Here is a 26,000-nt window from a genome sequence, read left to right on the forward strand (position 1 = left end):
ATTTCCATTTCCTTCTGCAGCTCATTTTATAGATGAGGAAACTGAGGCAAACAGGATTAAGTGACATGTCCAGGGTCACACAGCTAGTCAGTTTCTGAGGCCAGATTTGAACTCAGGTCTTTCCTGACTCCAGGCCTGGCACACTATCCACTGTACCAACTAACTAGTTGCCCCATGAACCTGGCATACAGTAAGCATTTAATCAATGTTTATTGAATTACTGGCAAAATCACTGAATTTGCTGTTTCTACCCAGTGATCATATATCTCATGCAGGTCAAAGACAGAAATGTCTCATATATTACCAAATTATTTGTAGTTATGTTGAGGTAACCTAAAATTGTAAACAAAGTGGACACACATCATTTGGGAATGGCTGAACAAAGCGGCATATGAAGGAAGGGAATATTTCACACCTTAAGGAATGATGAGACAGGCAGCTTGGCGTAGTGGATAGAAAGCTGGCCTCCAAACCACGATGTCCTGGGGAAACATCTCATCTCTGACACTTACTGACTGGGCAATCAAGACCAAGTCACTGAGCCTCTCAGTACCTCAGGTGCCTTTCTAAGAATAGTCAGTGGATGAACATTTATTGAGCGCTGTCTATGTGCCTTACACCGTGGAAATACAAACAAAGGCAGAAGACAGTGTCCTTGCATCAAGGAGTTCACTATCTGCATCAGTGTTGGTAGTTACTGCACCAAGAAATTCACCAAGCTAAAGAATTCATAGGTCCAGACAAACCTCCAACCCTCCCCCTGTCCCCATAAAACAGAACAAAGCCAAAAACAAACAAACAAACAAACAAAAAACTCTAAGGAACAACGAATATGAGAAATTAGGAAAAGTATGAACTGATGCAGAGAAGAAGATAGAACCAGGAAAGCAACACACACCATGCTTATAATCAATATCTGAACTCAGATTCAATGCAAGAATGGCTAGTCTTGGTTGTGGAGGACAAGTGAGGAAACATACCTCCTTCTAAGTAGAGAGGCGGAAACTGTAGGTGTAAATTACTGCATATTCTATCAGTTGCAGTCTTGGTGTCTTTTTAATTTAGCTTTTAAAAAATTATCATTACAAGGGAGAGAACTGTGGGGAGGTATATACTAGGCAATGACAATGAAAACCTTTCAAAATCACTTTTTGAAAAAAAAATATAAATACTGGGGCAACTAAGTGGCTGTGAATAGACCACCTGCCCTGGAGTCAGGAGGACTTGAATACAAATCCAGCCTCAGACACTTGACACTTACTAGTTGTGTGGCCCTGGGCAAGTCACTTAACCCCAATTGCCTTGCCAAAAAAAAAAAGGAAAGAAAAAAGAAAATCATGCAGCAGGTCAGTGGATGGAGGAACAAAGGGAGAATAAGAAATGCCACAAAGAAGGATTTCCGTCACCTCCCACCAGATTGCAGGCAACATTCCCTCTCCCTGGAGATCTTCATTCAGAAGCTGGATGGCTATTTGCTGAGTAGGGATTCTTATTCAGGTATAGGTCAAACTAATGATCCCTGCCAGTTCTGAGATTCTCTGATTCTAGATTTATAGCATGGCTTTTATTCCTTTTTTTTTTCTATTTCAATTATTTTTCAATTATAGCCCCCTTTTCACAGACTACAACAGTGCACAAAAGGCCAAGCCACTCTTTATTGCTCTCTTGGAGTCTAGTCTTTTGTTGCCTTTTTGTCTGATTAGAAGTTAGTTGGACTGTGGTAGAATAGGTTAGGCACAACATAGTCAGTGTGGACGCCATCAATCAGTCCAGATCCATTGTCGTGGACAAACCAGCAGGAGACCGTGGTGCCATGTCCAGCATCCTTCCTATAGTCTTTCTGCGAGCCCCTGGGAAGAAAAATGATTAAATGTAAAATTGGTCAAGGTTGTGAGATATCAGGGTCATATATGAAAAAGTAGGTCTGTCCTTTAGGTAAGGATTTAGGGGACCCTCTGTTGTGGGTCTGATCCCAGTGTAGATGAGTAGAAGCACAAGCCCCTTGACATTCATCCTGGGGCTTGCGCTTCTCCACTGACCAAACATACCGCCACAGTCTCTCTTACTGAAAGAGCCCCCAAAGAAGCCCCTAAACCATAAAATAGTGATCTAGGGGCCTCATAGCAAGTTCTGTGTGGGCCAAGGGATGGTCCTCAGAAATACACGGGATCTAGAAGAAAATTAGGTTTTTAGGAGATCCTAATTACCTGGTGACTATCAATTTATTGTTTTTCACTATCATTGTAGCATCTGGCTTCTTAGGGTCAGAGCCTGGCCGGACATCAAAAACTTCAAAGTCAAAAGGGTGAAAGAATTGTCCTAGAAAGAGGAAAGTTCATAGTATCAACACATGTTATTTCCCTAAAGTGCCCATTTTGGTATAATAAGAAAAATGCTAGCCTAGTAGGCAAAAGATATCTCTATACTACTGGCTCTACCAGATCTGCTATATGACCCTGGGTATGTGACTTCACTTTTCTGAGCTCTTATTTCCTCATCTATAAAATGAGGAATAATATTTCCCCTCATCTAGCTCTCCAGTATGTTATAAGGATCAAAGGAAATATGGCTGTGAAAGTGCTTTGGAAACGAGTGCATTATGTAACTATTAAGTGGTATCATCATTGTCATTATTATGGGGGGGTGTTCTAAATAATATTCTTTCAAAAATAGTGTTATCATAGTAATGACAACACTTTAGGGATCTGCGATTTTAGCAATGTGACTGCTTCTTCCATGGATGACAACTGCCATCCCTTTCATCATCTCAGTAGATTGTTTTCGTGAGTTATTTGACTGAAAACAGAAGTCATCATTTGGTGGTCAACCAGCTTTTCCAAATTCAGGTTGCACAACAAGGACAATCCATTAATACGCCAGAATTCAAAGCCTCTCTCATTCTGCAGAACTTTTAAGAACTTGTGATCCACTAACATGGCCTTTGAGAACCCATCATGATGAATCTTTGGAGGAATACTTTTGTGTGGTCATAATTATTACTACTTGCAAATCCTGGGATTAATAATGGAAAACTATTACAAACTTTGCCCCCCCCCAAAGCAGGAGTTCTTAACCTGAGATTTGTGAGCTTTAAATGTATTTATCTGATCACTCTATTTTAATATAATTGGTTTCTTCTGTAATCCTATGTATTTTGTGCATTTGAAAACATCATTCTGAAAAGGGGGGCATAGGTTTCACCAGACTGTCCAAGTGGACCATGATGCAAAAAATGTCAAGGTCCTTGGCTCTAAAGAAAATACTCAGACTCATACCCAGCAGTCCATGTGTCTTTGCCGACATCCGATGACTGTCAACTGTATATAGCCCAAGGAAGTCCTGGTGGATAGGATGTTTCTTCCACACCTCATGTAAGACGATCACAAAGGTGACTCCATCTCCAATTGAGACCACCATGTTTTTCTTCCTGTTGAGGGTCACTGACAAACTGAAAAGCAAAAAGGATTTGGCATGTTTTGAGGAGGATTGTCACCACTTTCTGAAGTCTAATTCGGGGGAAGCAATAGCCCTGAATTAAAGATAGAACCTGGGTACAAAAAAAAACCCTGGAAACCTTATGAAGTCACTTTAGAGTGAAAATGGACATCCTGCATGTGACATGGGCACACAACTAATTCAGTTTAGGGATTTGTTTGAGACCTGGCCTGGGGGGGGGGCGGTCAGAAGACACCTAGATCTCTGTCTCTGACTCACTTAGTCATGGTCATTTTCCCTTTCTAGGCCTCATGATATATACCAAAGGGGCATAATGGTCCCTGCCCTGCCCATCTCATAGGGTTGTAGTGAGTCTTCAGCTAGGGTTCTAGCTGTGAAAATATAAGGTGCTCAAATGTGGGAAATGATTATTAGTTATTGTTATTGCTGTTGTTGTATGGTTATTGTTTTCCAATTTTCAGCTTCATCTACTACTTTTGTCAGAACCAGAACCAGAAAAGGTTGTCAGAACCTTTGGGCAACCCCTTTAAATCTGACTCTGATGAGATCTTTTGGGAGACATTCCCTGACACCCCAGCTCCTCCTAGTGACTTGTGAGGGATCTACCCTCCAGCGATTTGTCCAAACCCTTCTTGGAAAAAACAAACCCAAACCTATTTTCTGTTGGTACTGCTTATCACTTGGGATTATTTATTTCCTGAAGATGGCTCTGTTGACTTTGGGTAAGTATTTTGCCTCTCTGGATCTCAGTTTATTCATCTGTAAGATGGGGAAGCTAGTTGGATGTTATGTTGGGCTCCTTCCAGATCTAAGTTTCTGTGTTCTTCAGCTCATTTTTTTTTTCTCTTCAGGAATCATTCAAGGTTGCTGTAAGGCCAGGCTCTGAGCCATTTGGAAAATCCAATTACCCATTCTGTGTGATAGTGGCCGTGTCCATCCAGGTAAAGCTGGTTCTCCTGCCTCCACTCCACAAGGTGATCTTCTGTGGTGTCACCTCAATCTGCAAGTCCATTCGAGGGTCAACGATCCCAAGTCTCCCAAAGTATGACTTCCTTTTCTTTGTTTCTGAACTGGGCTCCTTTTCTCCAATGATCTCCCCATTAACTGTGATGCCTGGACAGCAGTAGAATGAGGAGTATGAGTGAGTGATCTGAGGTCCTCAGCATTTGACCCCAGACTGTCTCCCAGAGATATTAACTCTTTTCCCTAGGCAGACTTACCCCTAACTCTGGCCTCAAACTGACACCCAATCTCTGCCTTATTTGTACAAGTTGTTTATGTATCACATCCCTCAAAGTTTTTGCCTGTTTTTATGTTCCCAGTGCTTGGCATAGAGCCTGGCACATAGTAGGTATTTAATAATTTTGTGGGGGGGCCAGGTAGCACAGTGAGTAAGAGCACCAGCTCCAGTGTCGGGATGACCTGGGGATCGAATCTGGGCTCAGACACTTAGCACCCACCCAGAAACACCTGGCCATGTAACCTTGAGCAAGTTACTTAACCCCAATTGCTTAGGGGCAGCCAGGTGGCTCAGCGAGTAAGAGCACCGGCTCCAGTGTCGGGATGACCTGGATCAAATCCGGGCTCAGATACTTAGCACCACACCCAGAAACAACTGGCCGTGTAACCTTGAGCAAGTTACTTAACCCCAATTGCTTTAAAAAAAATTGTTGACTGACTGGCCACAAACTAAACCCTAACTGTAACTCTCAAGTTACTTCTAACCTAGACCCCAGACTGATCTGTGGAAAGAGCACTGGGTCCCAGGTCAGATGACTGAATCTTCACTCTTGTCTCTGACACTACCTATGTGATCCCAAATATGTCAAGTGAGATAACATGTATAAAGCATTTTGTAAAACTTTAAAGCCCTACTAAGTGCTAGCTATTATTATTATTGGCATGTCATCTAACCATCATAAGGCTCAGCTTCTTCCACTTAGTAAGAGGGCTGGACTAGATTTCCCAGAAGCCTGCAGAGGGACCTGATTCTGGGCAGCCTCCTAGGGATCATATCAGAGGCATGCCTGTGGCCGGTCTCTCCCCTGCTTTCCTCTGTTCCCACCTGTGTCTGGGTCCCGGATGAGGTTCAGCACCACCCCTGGCTTCGCATCAATGTTGAAGCAGAGGGCATCATCCTTCTGGGGTACTTCAATGACAAAGTGTGGGTCTCCATCCACTGCCGGGATATAGTAGATAGAACATGGGTTAGACACTTGGGAGGGACAGGGCACAAGGTGCTGGACCAGCATTATCTCATGGGAGCCGCATGGCAACCATGAGAGGTAGGCACTACATTATTTTCCCCATTTTCCAGACAGAGAAGTGAGAATCTGAGAGGTTCATTGACTGAACCAGTCAAGAAGTATCAGAAGCAATGTTTGGACCACTCAGTCTCTCAAAGGCCCTGATATGGGTCTATGGTTCCAACTTTGCCCCAGGACTGTACTGAAGGTCATTGTTCTAGAGTGGGTGAGGGCTTTGCCAGCCTGGGGTCACTGGTAACATAGGGCAACTCAGGGGCGGCTAGGTGGCACAGTGAATAGAGTACTGGCCCTTGAGTCAGGAGGACCTGAGTTCAAATCCAGCCTCAGACACTTGATACACTTACTAGCCATGTGACCTTGGGCAAGTCACTTACCCCCAATTGCCCTGCCCTCTCCCCTCCAAAAAGCAAAAAAAAAAAAAATCATAGGGAAACCCAATTTTTGGTTCACCTTTGTCTTAAGTGAGGTGGTACCATAGTACACAGAATGCTGGGCCTACGGTCAAAATCCTGAGTTCAAATCCTGGGTTTCAGAGTGCTGGATCTGGGTTCAAATCCAGCCTAAGTCACTAGCCACTAGTTACCCTGGACAAGTCACTTAACTTCTATTTGCCTCAGGTTCCTTATCTCTATAATGAGGATAATAACAGCTTGTTCCTCCCAGCCTGGTTGTGAGGATAAAATAAGAATAATTGTAAAGTGCTTAGCACAGTGCCTGACACATAGCAATCAGATATTGGGGTGGGAGAATACTTCATGTCTTATCGTATTTTAACTTACTATCTAATCGCTGAATCTTGCTTCCTTGCTTCTCTCTCTCCCTTGCCCCTCCTCTTTGCTCCTTTTCTGGGCCTCCCCCTCCCCCTTCCCCTCCCCCTTCCCCTCCCCCTTCCCCTCCCTCTCCTTTCCCCATCTCTCCCCTCCTTCACATAGGGTTTCTCCGTAAGTCTTCGTTTGTTTCCTTCTGACTCCCGTGTTTCTACATAATAAAAAGATGGGTGCCTATTGTATGAATGATACTGTGCCTCATATTGGATCAAAGAAAAGATAAAACCCAGCCGGTTATCCTGACCGATCTAATCTAGGGTGGCATACAGTTTAATGCCCCATGCTTAGCTCTGATAGGAACTCTGTGCTATGAGAGAGGTGCAAAGTCCTATGGGGGGCTCAGCTAATCTTTCCCCACCAAGTAGCTTTTCCACAGCTTCCTCCACCTCTCCCTCCTTCCCAGTGGAGGGAACCCTTTCCTCCCAGTCTCTTCCCCCATTGTTTCTTCCCCTCATCTCCCTTCCCCTCTCTCTGGACCTCCTCCTCCTCCCCATCACCCCCAGAACTTCTCCCTAATTCCTCTTCTTTCTCTATCAGCTTTCCTCATCCCTAAGACCTCTCACCCCAAGCCTTCCTCCCTTTCATCCCACAAAGTCTCTTTCCTATGGTTTCTCCCACTGGCCATCTTTTTTCTCCCAACCTCTTTCTTTGAAGTTCTCCTCAAGTTTCCAAAACTCTCCCCTTCTGGGTGTCTTTTCCTCCTCTGCAGCCAAGAATTTCTCCTCTTAACTTCCCTCCAGACCTCAATTCACCTTTGCCCTCAAATCTTCCCTTTCCTCTAAGCTTCTCTATCCCCTTCCCCAGGGTCCTTTCCACTAACTCCTTCTGTGTGTGTTCTTTGGTTCCTAGGTCCCCCATGCTGTCCCAGAGGGAGGAAAGGGTTTTCTCAGGGGACTGGTGCTGGTACTGTAGCTGGGATCCAAGCCCTCAGAGAAGATGTGAGGCTTACCAAAGTAGTAGGGATTGGATGGAGGCTGGTAATTGAGTTGGGTTGCATCTGAAAAGACACAAAGGAGGAAAACAGCAGAATTACATGAGGAAGGTTTGGTCCCCAAGCAGAGTGTTGACATTAATGTCCAGACTCAGATGCTTAAGAAAAGAAAGCATTGTTTTTACGAATCTTTGAGAGAGGACTATCCTTTGATAGTTCATGTGTCTTCCCACCCATCCCTCCCTCAGCCTTGGTTAATAACTTTTTTAGAAAAATCATTTCTTTAATCCTAGCCCTAACACTGGCAGAATAGGATACTCACAGACATGGGAGATTTGATCAGCCTTCACTGTAAAGAAAAGATAAGGCAGCTGTAAGCAGTTTTTAGAGCCTTACTCCAGGCCTCATGGTCTACTCTTGGGTCTATCTACCAGGACTCTCTATGACCCTTCCAAAGTTTGGACTTGGGCTAGACCATTGGAGCTAAGGTATCTCTGGTAAAGTTGGAACTCTAAAAAAGGAGAGAGATCATATAGAATGGTCAAATGAACTCTGATTTTGTTGTTGAGACCTGTGATCATATCCCAGCTCTGTCATTTACTAGTGAGAAACCATGGGCGAGTCCCATATTGTCTTTAGGTCTCAGCTCCCTCCCCTGTAAAATGAAGGTGTTGAACTGAATGATCTCCAAGGTCCTTTAATCACTAAAGTGTATGGGAAATATCAGTTTACACCCCTTTCTTCCTGCCCTTGGACCCACAAGGCAAGAATTTTAGAGGCTTGTGTTCTTGGCTCTTGATGGTTTGTGGTTTGGTTTGGTTTTTGGTTTTTGGAGGGCAATTGGGGTTAAGTGATTTGTCCAAGGTCACACAGCTAGTTTTTGTGTTAAGTGTCTGAGGTTGTATTTGAACTCAGGTCCTCCTGACTCCAGGGCTGGTGCTCTATTCACTGCACCAGCTAGCCGCCCTGATGGTTTGTATTTCTATAGCCCTAAATTTATAAAACTATCCTATGAGATAGGTAGTACCAGAATCATCACCTTCTTTTTAAAGATGAGGGAACTGAGAATCAGAGAGATTAAGGGACCTGCCCAGAGTCAGACCATGTAGCTGGAAGAGTTCAGTTTTGAACCCAGGTTTTCTGACTCCAAATATTACCTCAGGAGGAATAGCCCCACTTCACCACACTGCCTCTTTCTTATTTGGGAAAGAGTTCCACACTCTTCCTTCCATTTACAACTCAATTGTCCAACTCAGGTTTCCTACCACAACACAGTTGCTGTTTTGTGCTTGGTCTAAAGCCTCAATGAGTTTCCTAAGCATGAGGACCTCAGGCCATATCATCTGAGGCACCTATGAGATATACTTTGGCAAACGGTGGGGAGGAGGTTAGGATCCTCTTTATAACACTATTGTTGAGTTGGGGGTTAGGAGCAGGACTAGTACCCCAATAGAGGCCATGAATGTTAGGCTGTTAGTGCATAAAATTATTATGTTGGTAGGTGGAGGTAAATAATCCCTTACATGTGCCAAAGTTCTTTCACATCCATTACCTCACTGGATCATGGTAACTGCTCTATGAGGTCAACAGGCTAGAGCATTTTACAAATGGGGAAACTGAGGTCAAAAGAAGGGAAGTTATTCACTCATAGTCACATAGTTAGTGACAAATCTAGGACCAAGTCCCCTGACCTATTGTGCTCCCTCGCTATACAGGGGTGAGTCCTATCAGTGCTACCATAGCAGAGTCTTCTGATATTTCATTTCACCTTTGGCAATGCCAAGGGGATCGGAAGCTATAGAGTGTGGGACCAGAAACCAAGCAGCATGGGGGCTCAGGGACACCCGTATATTGCTTGGGAGAAGCTTTCTTATTTCCCATTCCCTCCCTCTCCCCATGATCCCCTAGCAAACCCCAGCAAACAGCAGGTGTGATAACTTACCTTCTGTTTTCCCAGCTAACCAGGTGATAGGGAAAAAGGAAAGAGAGAAGTCAAAGGGGGTCAGAGCCACAGAAACCTAAGGCATTATTGGTCCCAAATTTTGAAATAACAGAGACATGATTCATTCATGTTGAAAATGGATATAAACTAGGACTAGATATAGCTTAGAATCACAGCATTATGCAGTGGAACTGTCCTTAGAGGCCACTTAGTTCAGTGCCCTTATTTTACAGAAGGTAGAGACTGAGGCCCACACTGGCCAAGTAAACTGCCCAAAGTCCCACAATAAGTTAATGATACCACAGGAATCTGTGTATCAGATCTTATTTCCAGACCAGTGGTCCTAGGCACTGTAATTCATTGTTTCCAGTCCACAGAGTGCTCTAAGACTATCTGAACCCTGGGTCCACCCAAGCCAGACTCTTGGTCCCTTTGATCTGATATCCTTGCCAAGCATGGTCTCTGGGCGCCTCCTCCTACCTTCCCCAGGTTTGTCTGCAATGAACTCTGAATCTTCATTGTCTTCAGGTTTGGTGACTACCATGGAAGTCAGTGGGGTCACAAAGTGGTACTTTAGGGACAGATCTAGAGCTTGGGCTGTCAGGTTCTCCTTCTCTTCCCCCTGAGCATTCTTCCTGTAAGGGAGTGGGCAAAGAGGTGAACTCTCTGGACAGATGCAACCCAGACCTCCCTTCCCATTCCAGTGCCAATGTAACAGCCCCTCTCCCCCTTCCCTAACTGCTTCATTTGCATGAGTCCTGTCTACATATAAAACTATGCGTTCTCTGAGGCCACACATGTCATAGGTGCTTCATGACCACTCCAGGATGGATTGGTTTCCTAGCAACAGTGCCTGGGCTCTGAAATAACTGGACATAGGCAAAGAGATGATGGTCTTCAAGGTGCTGCCCTTAGAGGTCTAATTGTGGGCCTCAGTTCAGTTGAACACTAACTCCTAAAAGTAAATTTCCTAAAACAGAGCCAAATAGGTAAGGCCAATGCAGACCAGGGCACTAGTTCAGTCCCTATCAGGTAGGTTCAGTACCTGGGGCATGGGGTAAGGGCAAGAAGAGAAGGATTTGATTCAAGGAAGTACTTGAGGAACTGAGAAAGCCTTAGATGAGAGGGTGGTCAAACAAAAATCAAGCTTGAATTGTACAGCTAAATGATAATTATTAGTATAAAAGACTGATGGGAAGGGAAGTTCCCCCAGTCAACTTGATAAGTTTATTGTTGTGGTAAGTCATTGTCCAATTTTCTGTGACCCCATGGACCATACTGTCTATAGGGTTTTCTTGGCAAAGATACTAGAGTGGTTTGCCATTTCTTTTTCCAATGGATTAAGACAAATTTAGGTTAAGTGACTTGCCCAGGGTCACACAGCTACTAAGTATGTGAAGCTGGATTTGAACTCAGGTCTTCCTGACTCCAGGCCCAGTACTCTGTCCACTGAGTCATCTATCTACTCATAAGTTTACAGAGTGGTAAGTCTTTGTCTAGGGTTAGGAAAGCAAATCCCCATAGACAGTATGAATTTGAATTGCCTATTAACAAAAGATAACTCCTGATTAATTGTCAGTGACCTAGGCTGCAGCCCCAGATGATTTTCATGTCAAAGGGGAGCCACCTCTGTGTACTGGCCTAGCGGTGTTTTGGCATCCTTTTACCTTTGTATTTCTCAGAGGCACTAAGGGCCATAGTCTGGAAGAAGAAAAAGGGAAAAAGGCCTAGAGAAGGGCCGGGGGGGGGGGGGCGAGGAGGAGGGTTGATGATGGATGGATTTTGTGGATGTACACAGTTTCTCACTGGGGCCATTAGTAATTGTATTGGGGAAAAGAAAAACACAGGGAAGCTACATACACTAGCCCAAGTGACCAAGGAGAATTCGTGGAAAATGATGGGCAATATCCCTCATGTGCCTCCTTATGAGAGGAGGGAAGCTGTCCTAGGTGGTTTGCTTCCAGAATCTAGCCTTCTAGCCAGAAAAGGAATATTTCTTGGAGAGTGTTAGCCTTGTGTTTGTCCTGGAAGTAGCTCCAAGTTCAAGAGTTTGGGGACAGGTTTCTAGAGAGAAAAAAGGAATTGCTTAGCTGTATGCCTCTTGGAGAGAGGATTGCCCACATGGTAGAACAGAAGCAAGGAGCCTAAAACTAGGACATAGTTAAGCAAGACATCAAGATCTTTCCTCTTCCCACTATTATAGTGAGTTATGTGGATGGTGCAGGTCCAGTGGAAAGGGTTTGTTTGTCTATCTTGTCTTCTGGGGTTAACCCAAATAGCAAGGTGTAATGGGAATGGGAATTTGAAGGTCTCCTCTGCCCCCCTAATAGACCTAGTGGGGAGTTTGAAGCTTCCATTCTCTGAAGATAAACTCTGACCCCTGAGAGGCTGAATGTAGTCACATGGAGCCTGTGGTGGGGGGAGTTTGCTGAAGGGAAGCAGAGGTCACAGGAAGCTGGTGTTCAGAGTTATCGAGACAGTGGGGGAGAGAGGGTACTCATTAAGGAGATAGAGAGGTTTGTGAGTAAATATTGATCTTGTATTGGTTTGTGGGAAGGCTGAAAGATGCTGTGACTCTCAGCTTTATTATAACTCCTGAATATCTTTGGTTCTATGATGGAATTGGCTCACTGGTTTTGGGATTCAGTTTTCTGGTGTCTAAATAAATGCTTCAGTTCTGTCCTCTATCTGGAAAGTTTGGTATATTTTATGATCGAACGTCATGTGATACTTATAGTCACGGTCTTTATCGTGATTGTGGGCACTGTAAATATTGCATTGGCGCTACACAAGGTAGCATCATGAGTCTGGGAAGGACTGTATAGGACTTTGTAGAAGAGAGAGATTTTGGGGCAGCTAGTTGGCACAGTGAATAGAGCACCCACCCTGGAATCAGGAGGACCTGAGTTCAAATTTGACCTCAGACACTTGACACACTTGCTAGCTGTGTGACCTTGGGCAAGTTACTTAACCCCAATTGCCTTGCCTTTCCCCTTCCAAAAAGTGGGGGAAAAAAAGAAGAGAGAGATTTTAGCAGAAAATCAATGTTGCCCTGGTCAGTTTCCTCCTAAGGGGAACTAATGGGTTATATAGTGAGTGCTTTCTGTATTTCTGTACAGGTCCTATTAAATCCTTTAAATCTTCTGAATTTTCTCTAAGGCAAAATAAAAACTGTACTCTACTTATATGCATATGTTATGTAGTGTGCTTATGTAGGAGCCAGGGACTCTATTAACTACCTTTATATAAACCTAATCACAAGGTGCATTTGGAGATTATTTCAGTGTAACTGTTTGGCATAATGAGCCAAATTGACCTTCTAAGAGAGGTTCCAAAAATTAGACCTTGTCCAAGTGAACTCAAAAGTTTTGAGAGACCCTGAGCCAGGGAATATACTGACCTCAGGATTGCCTCAGAGTACTGGCTAGAAGGGAGGTATGAATAGAGTTACCTCTTTTCTAGGAGTTGTTCAATTGTGAGGTAGGCCCAGAGTCTCTCAATGTAGTCCCCAAAGATGTATTCTTGCTCCTTAAGAGCTTCTTCCATCTCCTTCATGTCCACTTCTTCTGTGAAGGTCAAGTCATTTAAGGCCTAGGAAAAGTGGAAAAAGGAAGAACAGCATTGGGAAGTGGGGTGTTGTTTTCAGCAGAAGATCAAGGTCCAAGACAGTAGATTTAACTCTTGTCTCATGCCAACCCTCTGATTAGATGGGACATATTAATATGTTTATTTTACAGGACTGGCTATGGGGACAGAGTGCTTCTGCACTTTCTCAGACTCATACAGAGAGGTGATTGCCATTGGGTTCCCAGATTTCCACCAGAAGAAGCTAAGAGAAAGGTGATCATGAAGCTAGTGACTTTCCTAAGACTAGGTCTGTGCCATCCATAAGAAAGCATCTTAAGCACCAAACCCCAAGCTGGCAAGCTTCCAAGGTCAGATGCCGCAGTGGGACAATCTTCCTTCTGATTAGGAGCCCAGTACCAGGCCCCCAATCTAGAAAGTGACTCACACCATGTCCCTTCACGTCAGCAACAAAGCTGTTTGTCTCGAAGTCCACCAGTCTCCCAGCTACCACAATCTCAGAGCCATCATAGAAATGCTGGTAACTGTTCTGGGTGATGTCACTGATGGTATTCTGTGGGTACTGCAAGTTGACATTGGTGAGCAGTGGGTTGGCCACATCATCATAGAAGCCCTGAGAAACACAAGAATTAGAATATAGTTACCCCTGATGCCCAGGGCCCTGGGGCAGGCTCACTGAGTCTCTCAGAAGATTTTGGGATAGAAGGACCCTCAATGCTTTTGTTACTTTTAACCACACATCTTGTGACTGAGAAATATGGAAGGCAGCCTTGCTAGATATTTATGGATATTGTCATCATGGGAATAGCCCTCTTAAGTAGCCCAGAAGGTCTGATCTCCTTGCTGCATCTCAGCAAGGGGCTCCCAACAATTTGGAAACTTAGCCTTGAAAATTATATTCATGAAATCTTAGACTAGAAAGCAGGACTATTAGACATTTGAAATTCAAAATGCAAATTTTAACTTGAATCATAAAGTCTTTGAGGTGAAAGTTAAAAATCATACGATCTTTAGTTTGGAAATTAGGATGGTGAAATTTTAGACATGTAAACTAGAGTTATAGATCTTAGAAGCAGAAGAATAAACCATGGAATCTTAGACTTATAAGTGGTAATGAAAGGATCTAGAGGTCACAGAGTCTTGGTGTCTTCTTGGAGTGAGGGTATGTGACAGAGATTGGGTATAGGTTTATTATTTAATTGTTGTAGGGAACTCTCAGTGTAAAAACTCCCACACTGATAAAGAATGGCAGCCTAACTGGGAATTTGTGGTTGCCCAGGCCCTGAGGGTTTTAATGACTTACCTTTGGTCACACAGCTATGGTGTCAGAGAAAGGCCTTAAATCCAGGTTGTCCTGGCTCCAGGGTGCCTCTCTGATGGGGTCTCTTATGGAATACTTAGATTTGTACATTAGAATCACAAGACCATAGAAGTCAGATGCATAGAATTATAGACTTTGAAATTAGAATAAAAAAATTCTAGAAGTAGAAATGAGAAGCATAGAATGACTGTTTTTTGTGCCCAAGATGCTGGGGGCAGGGGAATGTTTATTACTGATGTGGGATTTGACTTGTACCTGCATTTGTAAGCTGGCATCAGAGTCTTCATAGATTCGTCGGGCTAGCCCATGGTTCTCCAGTGCCATCTTTTCCAGGAAGTTATAATTGACATCATAGCCAAAGCCAAGGTTATATAAGGGAAACTTGCCTCCAATGGCATTCCTCACATTCTCCTGGATTTTATCAACTCTACTTTCTCCTGTAGGGGGAAGTACAGATGAGTCAGGCCTGGATTCAGAGCTGGGCACAATGGGGTGATTTAAGAATGGGGGAAAGGGCCATTGAGGAAATCCTTTTTAGTTTGATGAGATAAGCAATGCTTAGCAGGGAATCTGATTCATCCCCTGGATGATTAAAATTCCTCTTCCCAGAGTTCCCCAAGAACAGAAAATAAGTGAGATGTAAGCTGCTGGACTTGTGGGGTTGAGGAAGCAAAAGAGACAGGAAGAGGTAGGAGCTGTCCCAAATGATTTTATTTTTTGACTCACTTAAGGTGCTACTCCCAAACCCCAAGCTGTGAATTGCAGTACCATAACAACTGTGCCAATTCCTCCCCCCCCCCCCCCGAGCAGGGGCCTCTTTGTCAGTATCCCCGACACCCCCACAATTCATCAGATGGTCCTTTCTCCCTCCCACTTTTCTGCTGCCTCTTCGCCTACCAGTGTTGGCTTCCCCATCTGTCAGCATGATGATTATGGATGTACTTCTCTCTGGGACTATTCCCATCTCTTGAGCATTGTTTATCATCTCAATAGCCTTGAGAAGGGCATCATTGATGTTGGTCACTATGATACAGAGACAGACAGAACTCCACTGAAGGAGAGCTCTTTGGTCTTCTCCTTTGCAATGGATAGAGCACCTAAGAAAATTTAGGATCGGGTCCCAAATCCCCTACTAAGTTACACAGCCATGAATAATAATAAGCTACACAGCTTACTCTCTCTCTCTCTCTGAGCCTCTTTTTCCCCATCTGTAAAACAGGAAAGAAAATCTTTGTGCCTGACTATGTCACTGAGCTGTTGTGAGGATCTCAAGTAACAGTGAATGTGTAAGTGCCTTGGGAAAATGTAAAAAACCCTGAGTGTGAGACACTACGATGGTGATTATTCTGCGCTAGAGAAGGATCTGCCATGGAAGTCCTCCACTGACACCTCACCAGGTCCTGGAGGGACCTCCAATGGGTAATAGACCTGGTAATAAAATGCATGTCTGTGGCCTGAGCACCAGCCTAGTTAAATTCAGATAATGTCATCACCAGGCTGGCCACAGACTGATGGATTATTTTGGTTGTAACAGCTCTTGAAGTCATCCATAAAGTAGTAAAGGAAATATGGTCTGCCTTGGTAGACTTCATACCCATACCTACAAAATCCCAGAGGCTTTTTGTTTGACTTGGTAGTTCACATCTGCAACAAAGTTTTCTTTTTTCCGGTGGGAGGGGGGGTAGAGAAGGGTGAAAGAAAATAAATGTTTGTTAATTTAAAAATTAATTTACAATAACATTATGGCAGAAGGAAAGATTTGAGTCTGGTGGATTTTCTTCAAAGCTCTAAGATGCAATCATTTTCATTCATCCATCCATCCATCTATCTTGCCTTGGTTCCTAGGACATTTCTAGAGATATATTTCCATCAAGACCTTCCTGTGGAAGCTGGTTAGTGGAGGAATTCAACCAAAAGTTTCCTAGAATGGGCACTGATGAAGGAATTTTGCAACCTTCAGAGGCAGAAAGCAAGAAGCAGATTGTAATCTCTTTGAAGATTTGAGATAATGTAACAAATTTTAAAATGTTCTATCTGCTAATTGTTATTATTCTTACTTAGAAATTTATTATTATTACTCCTCAGAAAAATAGAATCACTTAGGAGGCTATGTGGAAAGAACCATGAAGAGTCAGGCAAACGTGGCCCTCCAGGACAAAGGTGCCACATCTGGCTTGTCAGCAAAGAGAAGACCACCTGCTTCCAGGCAGTTCCATGAGGTAGTGACCCTTGGGAAAGGATAGATGTGAAGGGGTAGAGAGACCCGGCACCCAGTGAGAGACTAAAATCAGCCCCTTGTTCATAGGGCCAGGGGATAGAGGGTCTCAGATGTGTTGCCTTTGGAGCCTGTTGCTGGAAAGTTGTGACTTACAGGGTTCTGGGCACTGCAGATTTGAGAACGGGGTAAGTCATAGGAACAAGAATCCTAGACTTGGAAATAATAACTCAATTTATATAGTGTTTTCAATTTCCCAGAGATTTTTCTTCACAAAAATCTTAGGAGGTAGGTCAAGCAAATATAATTCCCATTTCACAGATTAGGTACTGAGCACCCAAATGGCTTGCCCATGATTGACTAACTAGTGTCTGAGGCAGGATTTAAACCTATGCTCTATCCACTCTAACCACTCTGCCTCTTAGAGATCATTTAGACATTCCCCTAATTTTAGGGAGGAGAATGAAACCCAGAGAGTTAAAAAGTCACATAATGAATGAGTGGCAAAAGTGGGACTGTGTGGACTTTGAATATGGGAACAATGCTGAAGCTTGACAGGGTACATAAGCTCCTTCTGAACAGAGATTGTCTCATTTATTGTATGTGTATCCCCAGTGCCTGGTATGGTGGCTGGTACATAGTAAGTACTTGAAATATGTGTTGTTGATTAATTGATTGTCTGAAATAGGCTCTGAGTTGTGTTTCCAACAATGGGCCCTGTAATGAGCCACTTAAATTTTCTTTCCTGGCGACCAGGGCACTTATAAGTGAGACATTAGAGGGTTGAAGGAACAGAAAGTGACTGCATTAAAGAGAAGCTAAGTAGTAAGGGTTAAACCCATCCCTTTGGCCTGAGGTCTAGTTAGTTAGCCACCTGACCCAAGTAAGGAAGGCTTTAAAAACGCCTTTGGGCACTACCTTATTGTCTCAGAATACTGGCAATGAAGTGAGTAGGCCATGTACTCTCCAGCCTTGGGGACCCTCTTGGGTTCCCAGCCTGGTGACATCTGGTAGCTTCTATAAAAAATCAGGGTCTCTGACCAGGAACCCAGTTGCGATCCATCCTAAGGCAGGTATATCTGCCAATTTCCAGACCATTAATGGAAGTCCCAGGTAACACCAATGTTCTAGGTTCATGATATCTCCTACTCCTAGACTCAAGCAGAGCAGTTTGGGGCAACACAAATAGTCCTGAACTGGGGAGACAGAAGACCAGGTTTTGCCACCAAGTCATTGCCTGACTTTAGGAAAGTGTCTCTCTCTCTGGGCTTCAATTTCAACTTTAAAATGAGAGGACTGAACTCATCCAGGCATTCTTAATCATTTTTGTGGATGTCATGGACCCTTTGGCAATCTGGTGAAGACTATGGATTCCCCTTCTTTTTTCTAAGTGTTTTTAAGTGCATTAAATAAAATGCACAAGATTACAAAAGAAATCAATTATATTGAAATGTAGTTTTCAAAGTATTATTTTTTTTTAAAAATATTCAAGATTCTAGTTAAGAACCCTTGGATGAGGGGATCTCCAACGTCCGTCCAGTTCTACCATATTGTACCATTGTATCATACAATCTCATTCTTTCCTCCATTACTGACTCTCTCTATGCATGACCCAAGAAAATATGGGCTTCCAGAAGGGAGTCCAAAGACATTTAGATAAGGGATGCCTACTGAACTAATGGCATTATACAGAAATTGGGTCATGGTCCCTACTTGGCTAAGGGAACTTGAACCTGAAGTCTCCTCCCAAAGACTCACTCACAGCTTGCTTTCCTAGAACCCTAGGCTTAGCCGTCTACTTTAGCTGGAGGCAGCAGGATTTAGCACACAGAGATGATGGTGACTGTCAATCCAAACCCTACTCAGATCTGAAGGAAGATGATAAGATGACAAAGGGGCCTTTGAGGGTGAGATGGGGATAATGAAGCTGCCAACTGTGCTGACAGTTCCTTACTTCCTGTGTCTTTAATGTTGTGTACAAAGTCTTTTGCCATCTTGAGGTTCTCAGGAGTGGCTTGGACCATATTTTCTTTCCAAGTGGTCACATATGAGCTAAACAGGATAAAATTCAGGAAATCTTCTTCTCTTACATCATCCAAGATATGGAGAAGTGCCTCCTTTGTCTGCAAGAGAGGATAGGTTTATTATTATTATTATTTAAAGGCTCCAAGGGCAAGAAACTGCTAGATAGATACAAAGAGTGTCACTGTTCTTTAAGATATCAGGACCAGTATGACCTAGTGGATAGAATTTTGACTTAGAGTCAGGACAACATAGGCTTGAATTTTAATTCTGACATTTCCTAAACTATGACTCTAAGGCAGATGTTTAACCTCTTGGAGCCTGTTTCCTCATCTGTAAAATAAGGATAATAGTACCTGCCACAAAGACTTGTTGTAAAATTCAAATGAGTTCATGTATGTGTAGCATTTTGCAAAGTTTAAGGTTCTATATGTGTCCATTATTATTACAAATTAGGTATTAAGAGGAAGATCAAGGAAAAGATGCGTACAATGCTTAGGGAGAATAGGGTGATGACAATGCACACAGACAGAAGGTAGAACTACTCAACTCTTATTTGGTTTCTCTTCTTTCTCTTAAGAAGAAGAATTTTTGGTAATGAAGGTTAGTACAAAAAGGAAGATTAGCACGAAAAACAAACAAATAACAGGAGTGAAAACCTAAGATAGATGAAGAAATCTTAAGTCCCAGCTGACTTTAATGATATTAATCCCTAGGTTCAGAGAAACTGCATCCCAGGCTGGTAAAAGAATTGGGAGGGGTGTTTGCTGAGATCTTGTAAGTGATCTTGAAAAAAATATCATGGAAAATGAGGAAAATTCTTTAAGACTAGAAGGAGGCAAACATTCTGATTTTCTTTCTTTCTTTTTTTAGATGCAAGCAATTTTATTGTCCTCAAGTTTAGCAATCATTTAAAACTATAGAAACACAAAACAAATAGTACAACTATAAAAACTTTCACGGTGACATGCATACTTTTAGGTAGAGCTGGGCTGAGATGGGGGAGGTGCTGTCTTATGTTGGCATCTTCTATATTGTCTACCTATTTTTTTCTAGTCCTTTATACAAAAGCAGTCAGCCAGGAAACTTCACTTGGAATGCTGAAGTGAGAGTTGAACATCCCGAAGTCTGATTGCACATTTGTATATGACAAAGAAAAGAGAAAAATCTCCCTTGCCTTCACCCCAGGGTAATAAGGCAAGGAGATGGAGGGTTGGACTAATATAGGGCTGGGCATGAATGTATCAAGGATAAAGATTATGAAGAATTTAAGAAGGGCATATTTATAATTGAGGATTTCATTTTTGTTTTGTGGTTACTACCCATTGTTTCTTAGCTCTTCCTTCATCTTTTCATTCATTACTTTTTCTATATTAAGTGAAGATATTTGTAACTGGGGGGAATTTGGTAGGATGGTGGAGTCCATGTTTTTTTTTTCTTAAACAATATTCTTCTGCCCAGAAAGCGGAGGTAGTAGTGGGGTGGAGAATATAATTTGTTGACCCAGAAGTTGATGATGGCACTTCTGTTTCTTTCACAACACTATTCTCAAGCTTTTCTATTCTCACAGTGAAATTTCTGAAGTCTGGAAATGGGTTCATTTTATCTCTTATGGAAGGGAGGGGTAATGGAAAGGGATAAAATTAGCCTTATAGCAGGAGGCAGATTTTCCCCAGCCTGTTATAAAAACAATTGTGTGTGGATTGATAATAATTCAAATCCTAAACTTAAAACCTAAACATCTTGATTTTCAAAGATGGAGAAGAAAGTGGATTATTTAAACTCTAGCTTACTGACATTCAAATTCTGGCAAAGTTTTGAAGGGAAGAAGAGAGGGAAGCAAAGGAAAGAAAAGAAGAAAGGAAAGGGAAAAAGGAAGGAAGCAGGAATGGGAGGAAGAAGAGGAAGAAAAGAAAAAAGTAGAAGAAATGAGAGAGAGAAGAGAGATAGAAAGGGAAAAAAAGAGATGGTTTGTGAACAATTTGAAAAGAAAGAGGTGACCAGTGAGAGTCGGGACAGGCCATCAAGAAAGGCCATGATAGAGTGATCTTATTTTCTTTATTTACAAGGTCAGTAGAGTAGAAGATAAGGAGAATATTGTAGACCAAGTATACCTGGAATTAAGAACTCATTGGATTATTTGACCCTGAAAGTAGAGACTAATGGATCAATGTCAAAGTGAAAGAAGATTTATAATAGAATGTTCAAGGTGTCTGTCCCCAGTCGTCTGCTGATCAACATTTTTATCAATTATTTGGATGAAAGCATAAATGACATGCTTATCAAACTTACAAAGGACACAAGATTGAAAGGAATCGCTAATGCTCTGAGTGAAACAGGATTTAAAGAGAACTTGATTGGCCTTAATGATTAACCAAATCAAAGAAGATAAAATTTAGAAGGATAAATGTAAAGTTCATAGAAATTGAAAGGGACATTAGAGACCATCTGGTCCAATCTTCTCATTTTACATACGAGCTAAGTGAGTGTCTGAAGCTAGATTTGAACACGGGTCTTTCTGACTCCAAGTCCAGCACTCCACTAACTGGATACCACATTATTCTTCTTGGACCCTAGAGGCCAGAACCAGGAACAATGGGTGGAAGTTGTAGAGCCAGCCTTAAGTTTGATGTAAGGAAAAAAACTTCCTAAAATTCCTGCCTTGATAGGTAGTGAGTCATGGGGAGTCTCCACCTGGTCAAGGGGATTCATGTTCAGACTGCATTGTCCTAGATAACTTCTGAAATGCCCCCAACTCTGAGATCCTGTGATTCTCTGAGGAAGGGAGAAGATGTGTTTTGATGTTTCCCACCTTAAAAGAGCAGGTGATAGCATCTGCCTGGTCAAGAATGTCCCTGGTTCATGGTGAAGGAGTGGATGTTCCTAACAGCTCCTTCAGCCCACTCCCTTACGGTAGCACAATAAATGACAGCTTCTTCCCATTTGTATCACTTTCTCCTTCCCTTGGAGTTTTCTATAGAATGATCATGTACCTGAGTCATCTTCTGACCAGCCATGGACCCACTGACATCTATGACAAAGACCACATTCTTGGGCACAACAGGGAGGTTTTGGGGAGCAAAGAAGTGCACAAAATAGCCATTGACAATCTGAAAAAAACAAAACAAAACAGAATACAATTGGTCGCCAAATTTCATTGTTCCTAGCTCCACAATATCTTTGGCCTCAATCCCCTTCTCATCACTCTAGTTCAGGCTCCTATCACCTCTCACCTGCCCATTGTAACAACTGTTAATTAGTCTCCCCAGCTCAAGCATCTCTGCTCTCCAAACCCATCCCCCACATTATTGCCAAAGTTGTTTCCTAAAAAGCAGGCCTGACCGTGACAGTCCCCGACTCTATAAATTCCAAGGCTCCCTATCACCTCTAGGAGCAAACTCTTTTCTTTGGCATGTAAAGCCCTTCACAAGCCCTTTCTGGGTTTATTATATATGACTTCTTCATACACTTCATGGTTTAGTCAAACTGGCCTTCTAACTGTTCCCCACATGCTGTCCTCCATCTCCCATCTCTAAACCTTTGCATTGGCTGTCTCCTGTTGCAGGAATATACTTCCTCCACACCCTTGCCTCTTAGGTTTCCCCCAAAACTCAGATTAAGAACTACCTTTTATATGAAAACTTTCCTGACTTCTCTAACTGCTAGTGTCTTCACTTCCACCTGCCTTCCCCAAACCCTCATATTCCCTTCTTATATATTTATTTATGTGCGTGTTATCTCCTCCAATTTAACGTAAAATCCTAGAAGGCAGGGACTGGTCTACTCTTGTCTTTATGTCTCTAGTGATGAGTATAGTGCCTGGAACATAGTGGGCCCTTAAATGATTGTTGATTCATTGGTTGGCTATTTCTTTCTTTCCTTCTAAGGGAATGAGCCCAGTGTAAACAGTTTGTCTTAGAGAGTATCATTATTAATGGAAAATGTGACTACCTTGGTGCCCTCATAAGCAAGTGGGGAAAGCTGTGATTGGGTGGTAGAAAGTCCGGCTAGACTCAGCAACCCAATATTATAGCTCCCTCCATAGTGACCCCTTCCTCATGATTCCACTAGAGATCCCAGAACCAGACTCAGTTCTCCACCTGATAAGTGATTCTTTAATAGCCTTTGTAGGAATTATAGGATTCACCTGCACATTTCCAGGTTGTTCTCTGTTCACATCATATCTTATTATGAAGTCCCCATTCAAGAGAGAAGTGGAGCAAGTTGGACAGGAGCGTTGCTGATCAAAAGTTGGCTTGAAGGACACATGGCCCTGAAAAGGAGCAAAGACAGATTTGTCAGGTGATGTCAAAGGTTGGAAAGATACCAGTCCTGGTGTTTAGGAGACTGTGCCAGTGATTCAATGTTCAGAGTACATGATGAGGATGCCTGGGTACAAGGATGGTCCTATCACTGTGATCTGTCCAGCAATAACTACCTTGGGAGAAGGGGAACAAGATATGGCTACTTGCTGGGAAAGTCTCATAGAGTAGATTCCCATCATAGTAAGGATTGAGAGATAGATTCCCTCTGAGCTACTTTCCAGCTCTGAGATTCTAGGATCCCAACACCCTAGTCAATTGATGAGAAGCATCAAGATCTAATGGAAAAAGAAAGAAACAACTCCTGGACTAGCAGTTAGGAGATAAGTTTTGGTCCCATTTCCTTCGTTCTTTGGGTGACCTTGGACAGGTTACTTGGGATCTTCTCCCGATTTAGTCTTTCCTTTTGCAGATCATGTCTACAATTTATGCTGCAAATAAAGTTTCTGAGTCCCCAGCCCCGAAACCAGAATTCCCTGCATCCTCATGGTAACGAGGAGACAGTGATAGGTGTATCATGCACTCTTTAGGCACTTAATGGTCTCAGTACCTTTTGTCCTGAGAAGGATGTTGTGAGGACGTCCATCAGGTCATTGGTGATAAAGGAAACATCAGCATCTAACTCTTTGATCCCTTGGGGTTCGTAGATGTCTGCCACAATCTACGACACCAAGAAAGGAGAGGGAGGAGGTAAAAAATGAAGCCAAATTAGTGTGGTTCCAGCAACAAGGAGAAAGACTTGGTGCCCTCCAAAAACCCACCCCACATATTGGCTATTGCCTGAAATTCTGCAATTAGAATGTTTTTGCCTCGAAGTCAAAGACAGGATGAGATAATGAAAAGAGCACTTGACTTGGAGACAAGAAACCTGGGTTCAAATCCTACTTCTGATACTGCCTAGCTGTACGTGACTTTGGGCACTTAACGTTTCCCAGACTCAGCTTTATCGTCTGCAAAATGAGGCTTATAATCACTGTGTCACAGAGTATGTCAAACGAGGTAATAAATACAAAGCTGTTAGATTGATTTCAGTTATCTATATGTAGGTATATATATATACACACATGTAAAAAGATCTGGATTTGGAATTCCTGAATTTTGGAATTTTTTGTTTAAATCCTATCTCTGCCGCGTTCTAGCTGTGTGACCTTGGATAAGTCCCTAACCTCTCTGGGCCTCAGTTCATCCCTTGTAAAATGAGAGTTTGGGACTAAATGATCTCTAAGGCACCTTCCAGCTTCTAATCCTATGATGCATCTAGCTTTGATTCCTATTGGCATGTGGATACACCTGGGAAGCAGTGACACCTTAGGATATATGAGCTTTGTACTTTCCTGAGAGTAGGCTTTTATTAGAGTGTTGAAGAACAGAGCAAGAAGGTTTTGCTTGGGACAACAGTGGAGGAAGGGACACCTCTGGTCCTATCCATTAAGCAAGAATGATCCTAATTTACCATGGACTCAGTGAGAAAGTGAAATGTCCAGGTATTCACCTGTGAGCCTGGATGAGACTAGAAGGGAGATGTGGGAGGAGGGAGTAGAAGTGAGTTTGGGGGTTTGGCACTTGGCTCTCAGATAGTCCCTTAGTTGGCATCATGTTCAGTTCACCTTGTTGTGGGGACTTGGTACTTCTCTCCACCTCCTACCTACCCCCCCCCTTCTCTCCTGACCTTTATGTTCTGGATCTCAATCTGGGAGATTTACCTCTGATACTCACCTGGTCCCCCTTGGCTCTTGATTAGGACCCTGGCTCCTCTGTCCTTGACCCGGGGTTGTACCTAGCCCCAACTGAATGCACCTTTCTGGAGTTGCCCATGTCCCATCCCCAAGGTCCACCAGCAGAAATATCCATGTCCCTGGTCCCCCGGTAGCCTCTGGCAGCAGCTCTGTCCCACCCCACCCTTGCTTTCCTCTGACACTACATCTCCACACCAGGCACTTGCCTCAAAGTGATTGACTAGCTGCTTGGGTTGAACCTTGATGTACATCTCATATTTTCCTTTGTTCCGTTTTAACAGTTCCTCATAGGTCAGCTCAAAGGTGACTTTGCTGCCAGCAGCCACATTCACAGACACAGTGAATTTCTCCAGCTTCCTTCCTGAGGCTCTGGATGAAGACAAGAGACAGGGACAAAACATGCTAGTGCCAGCCTAGAAGGGCACGTGTGCATCCCTTTCCCCCCTTGCTCCTATTGACAGGAATTGGCATTGTTTGATCTGAAGAAAAACAGACTTACTGGAGGCATGACCATCGTTCCCTGGTCCCTAAAGGACTATGCTGTAGAAGAGGGCCCTGGGTGGGTTCAGAGAGTCAAGAACTAGACAAAATGGGTAAAAGTTACAGGGAGGCAATTTTTGGCTCCAAGTGAGAAAGAGCTATTTAATGATCAGAGCTATCCAATGATAGGATGGAATGGACTGCCATGGAAGCCGGTGAGTTTCTCACACTGAGAGATGGAGGATGCAATAGATTTAGAACTCAGTCACCTGGGCTCAAATCCTGGCTCTAGCCCTAATTCATTTGCAACCTTAGGCAAACCCACTTATTTTCTCTGGGCATCAGTTTCCTCATCTGTAAAATGAAAGAGATAGACTAGATTGTCTCTAAAATTAATTTCAGATATAAATTCTGATCTTAAGCAGAGGTTAAATGACCCTCTGTTGGGAAAAAAAATAGAGGAAATTCTTGCATGGAAAGACTGGACTTGATGACCTTTGAAGACCCTTCTAGCTATGAAACTCCAGAATTCTCTATTCCTGGAACCCTAGAAGGACCCGGCCTCATCCTTTCTTGTTCCCCTGGGAAAGTTTCTGCCTTCAGAGTCCCAGAATTCTAGGATTCCAAATTCTGAGGTGCCCCAAGATCCCAGATGCCTTCTGAGAGAAGCCCAAGCCCAGGATAGAATTGAAAGTCAGATCCACAGAAGTGGGAGAGTCAAGCATGCCCTGTTACATCTCCAAATGGACTATGAAGCAATAATTACAAAATCTATCTGGTGCAGAAAAAAATAGAGAAATAGATGAAGGGAACCAAAGAGAGGACCGAGAAACATAATCCAATGTATGGAAAAGACTAGTAATCTGATAAACCCACACTTTAAAGGCACTGGGGGA

The 26,000-nt window shown here is 43.0% G+C and overlaps 1 protein-coding gene across 1 annotated transcript in view; it reads right to left on the reverse strand.

The window, feature by feature from the left end:
* Positions 1-1,665: 1,665 nt before the first annotated feature.
* The window catches only part of LOC138166931 (inter-alpha-trypsin inhibitor heavy chain H3-like), a 31,843-nt gene continuing 7,508 nt past the window's right edge, over positions 1,666-26,000 (reverse strand). The window contains exons 5-22 of the mRNA XM_069095408.1: positions 24,831-24,993; positions 23,439-23,549; positions 22,714-22,839; positions 21,560-21,676; positions 18,499-18,667; positions 15,227-15,352; positions 14,585-14,766; positions 13,436-13,621; positions 12,875-13,014; positions 9,904-10,058; positions 9,424-9,426; positions 7,804-7,830; positions 7,500-7,547; positions 5,522-5,635; positions 4,365-4,569; positions 3,276-3,448; positions 2,208-2,319; positions 1,666-1,850 (exon numbers count right to left, since the gene is read on the reverse strand). Of these exons, the coding sequence (XP_068951509.1) occupies positions 1,700-1,850; positions 2,208-2,319; positions 3,276-3,448; positions 4,365-4,569; positions 5,522-5,635; positions 7,500-7,547; positions 7,804-7,830; positions 9,424-9,426; positions 9,904-10,058; positions 12,875-13,014; positions 13,436-13,621; positions 14,585-14,766; positions 15,227-15,352; positions 18,499-18,667; positions 21,560-21,676; positions 22,714-22,839; positions 23,439-23,549; positions 24,831-24,993 (2,308 nt within the window). The 3' untranslated portion in view covers positions 1,666-1,699. The remainder of the gene's footprint in view (positions 1,851-2,207; positions 2,320-3,275; positions 3,449-4,364; positions 4,570-5,521; positions 5,636-7,499; positions 7,548-7,803; positions 7,831-9,423; positions 9,427-9,903; positions 10,059-12,874; positions 13,015-13,435; positions 13,622-14,584; positions 14,767-15,226; positions 15,353-18,498; positions 18,668-21,559; positions 21,677-22,713; positions 22,840-23,438; positions 23,550-24,830; positions 24,994-26,000) is intronic.

This window comes from Petaurus breviceps, unplaced genomic scaffold (assembly GCF_028583685.1).
Source record: "Petaurus breviceps papuanus isolate PSGF00001 unplaced genomic scaffold, PetGlider_PUasm1.0 227, whole genome shotgun sequence".
Taxonomy (NCBI): domain Eukaryota; kingdom Metazoa; phylum Chordata; class Mammalia; order Diprotodontia; family Petauridae; genus Petaurus; species Petaurus breviceps.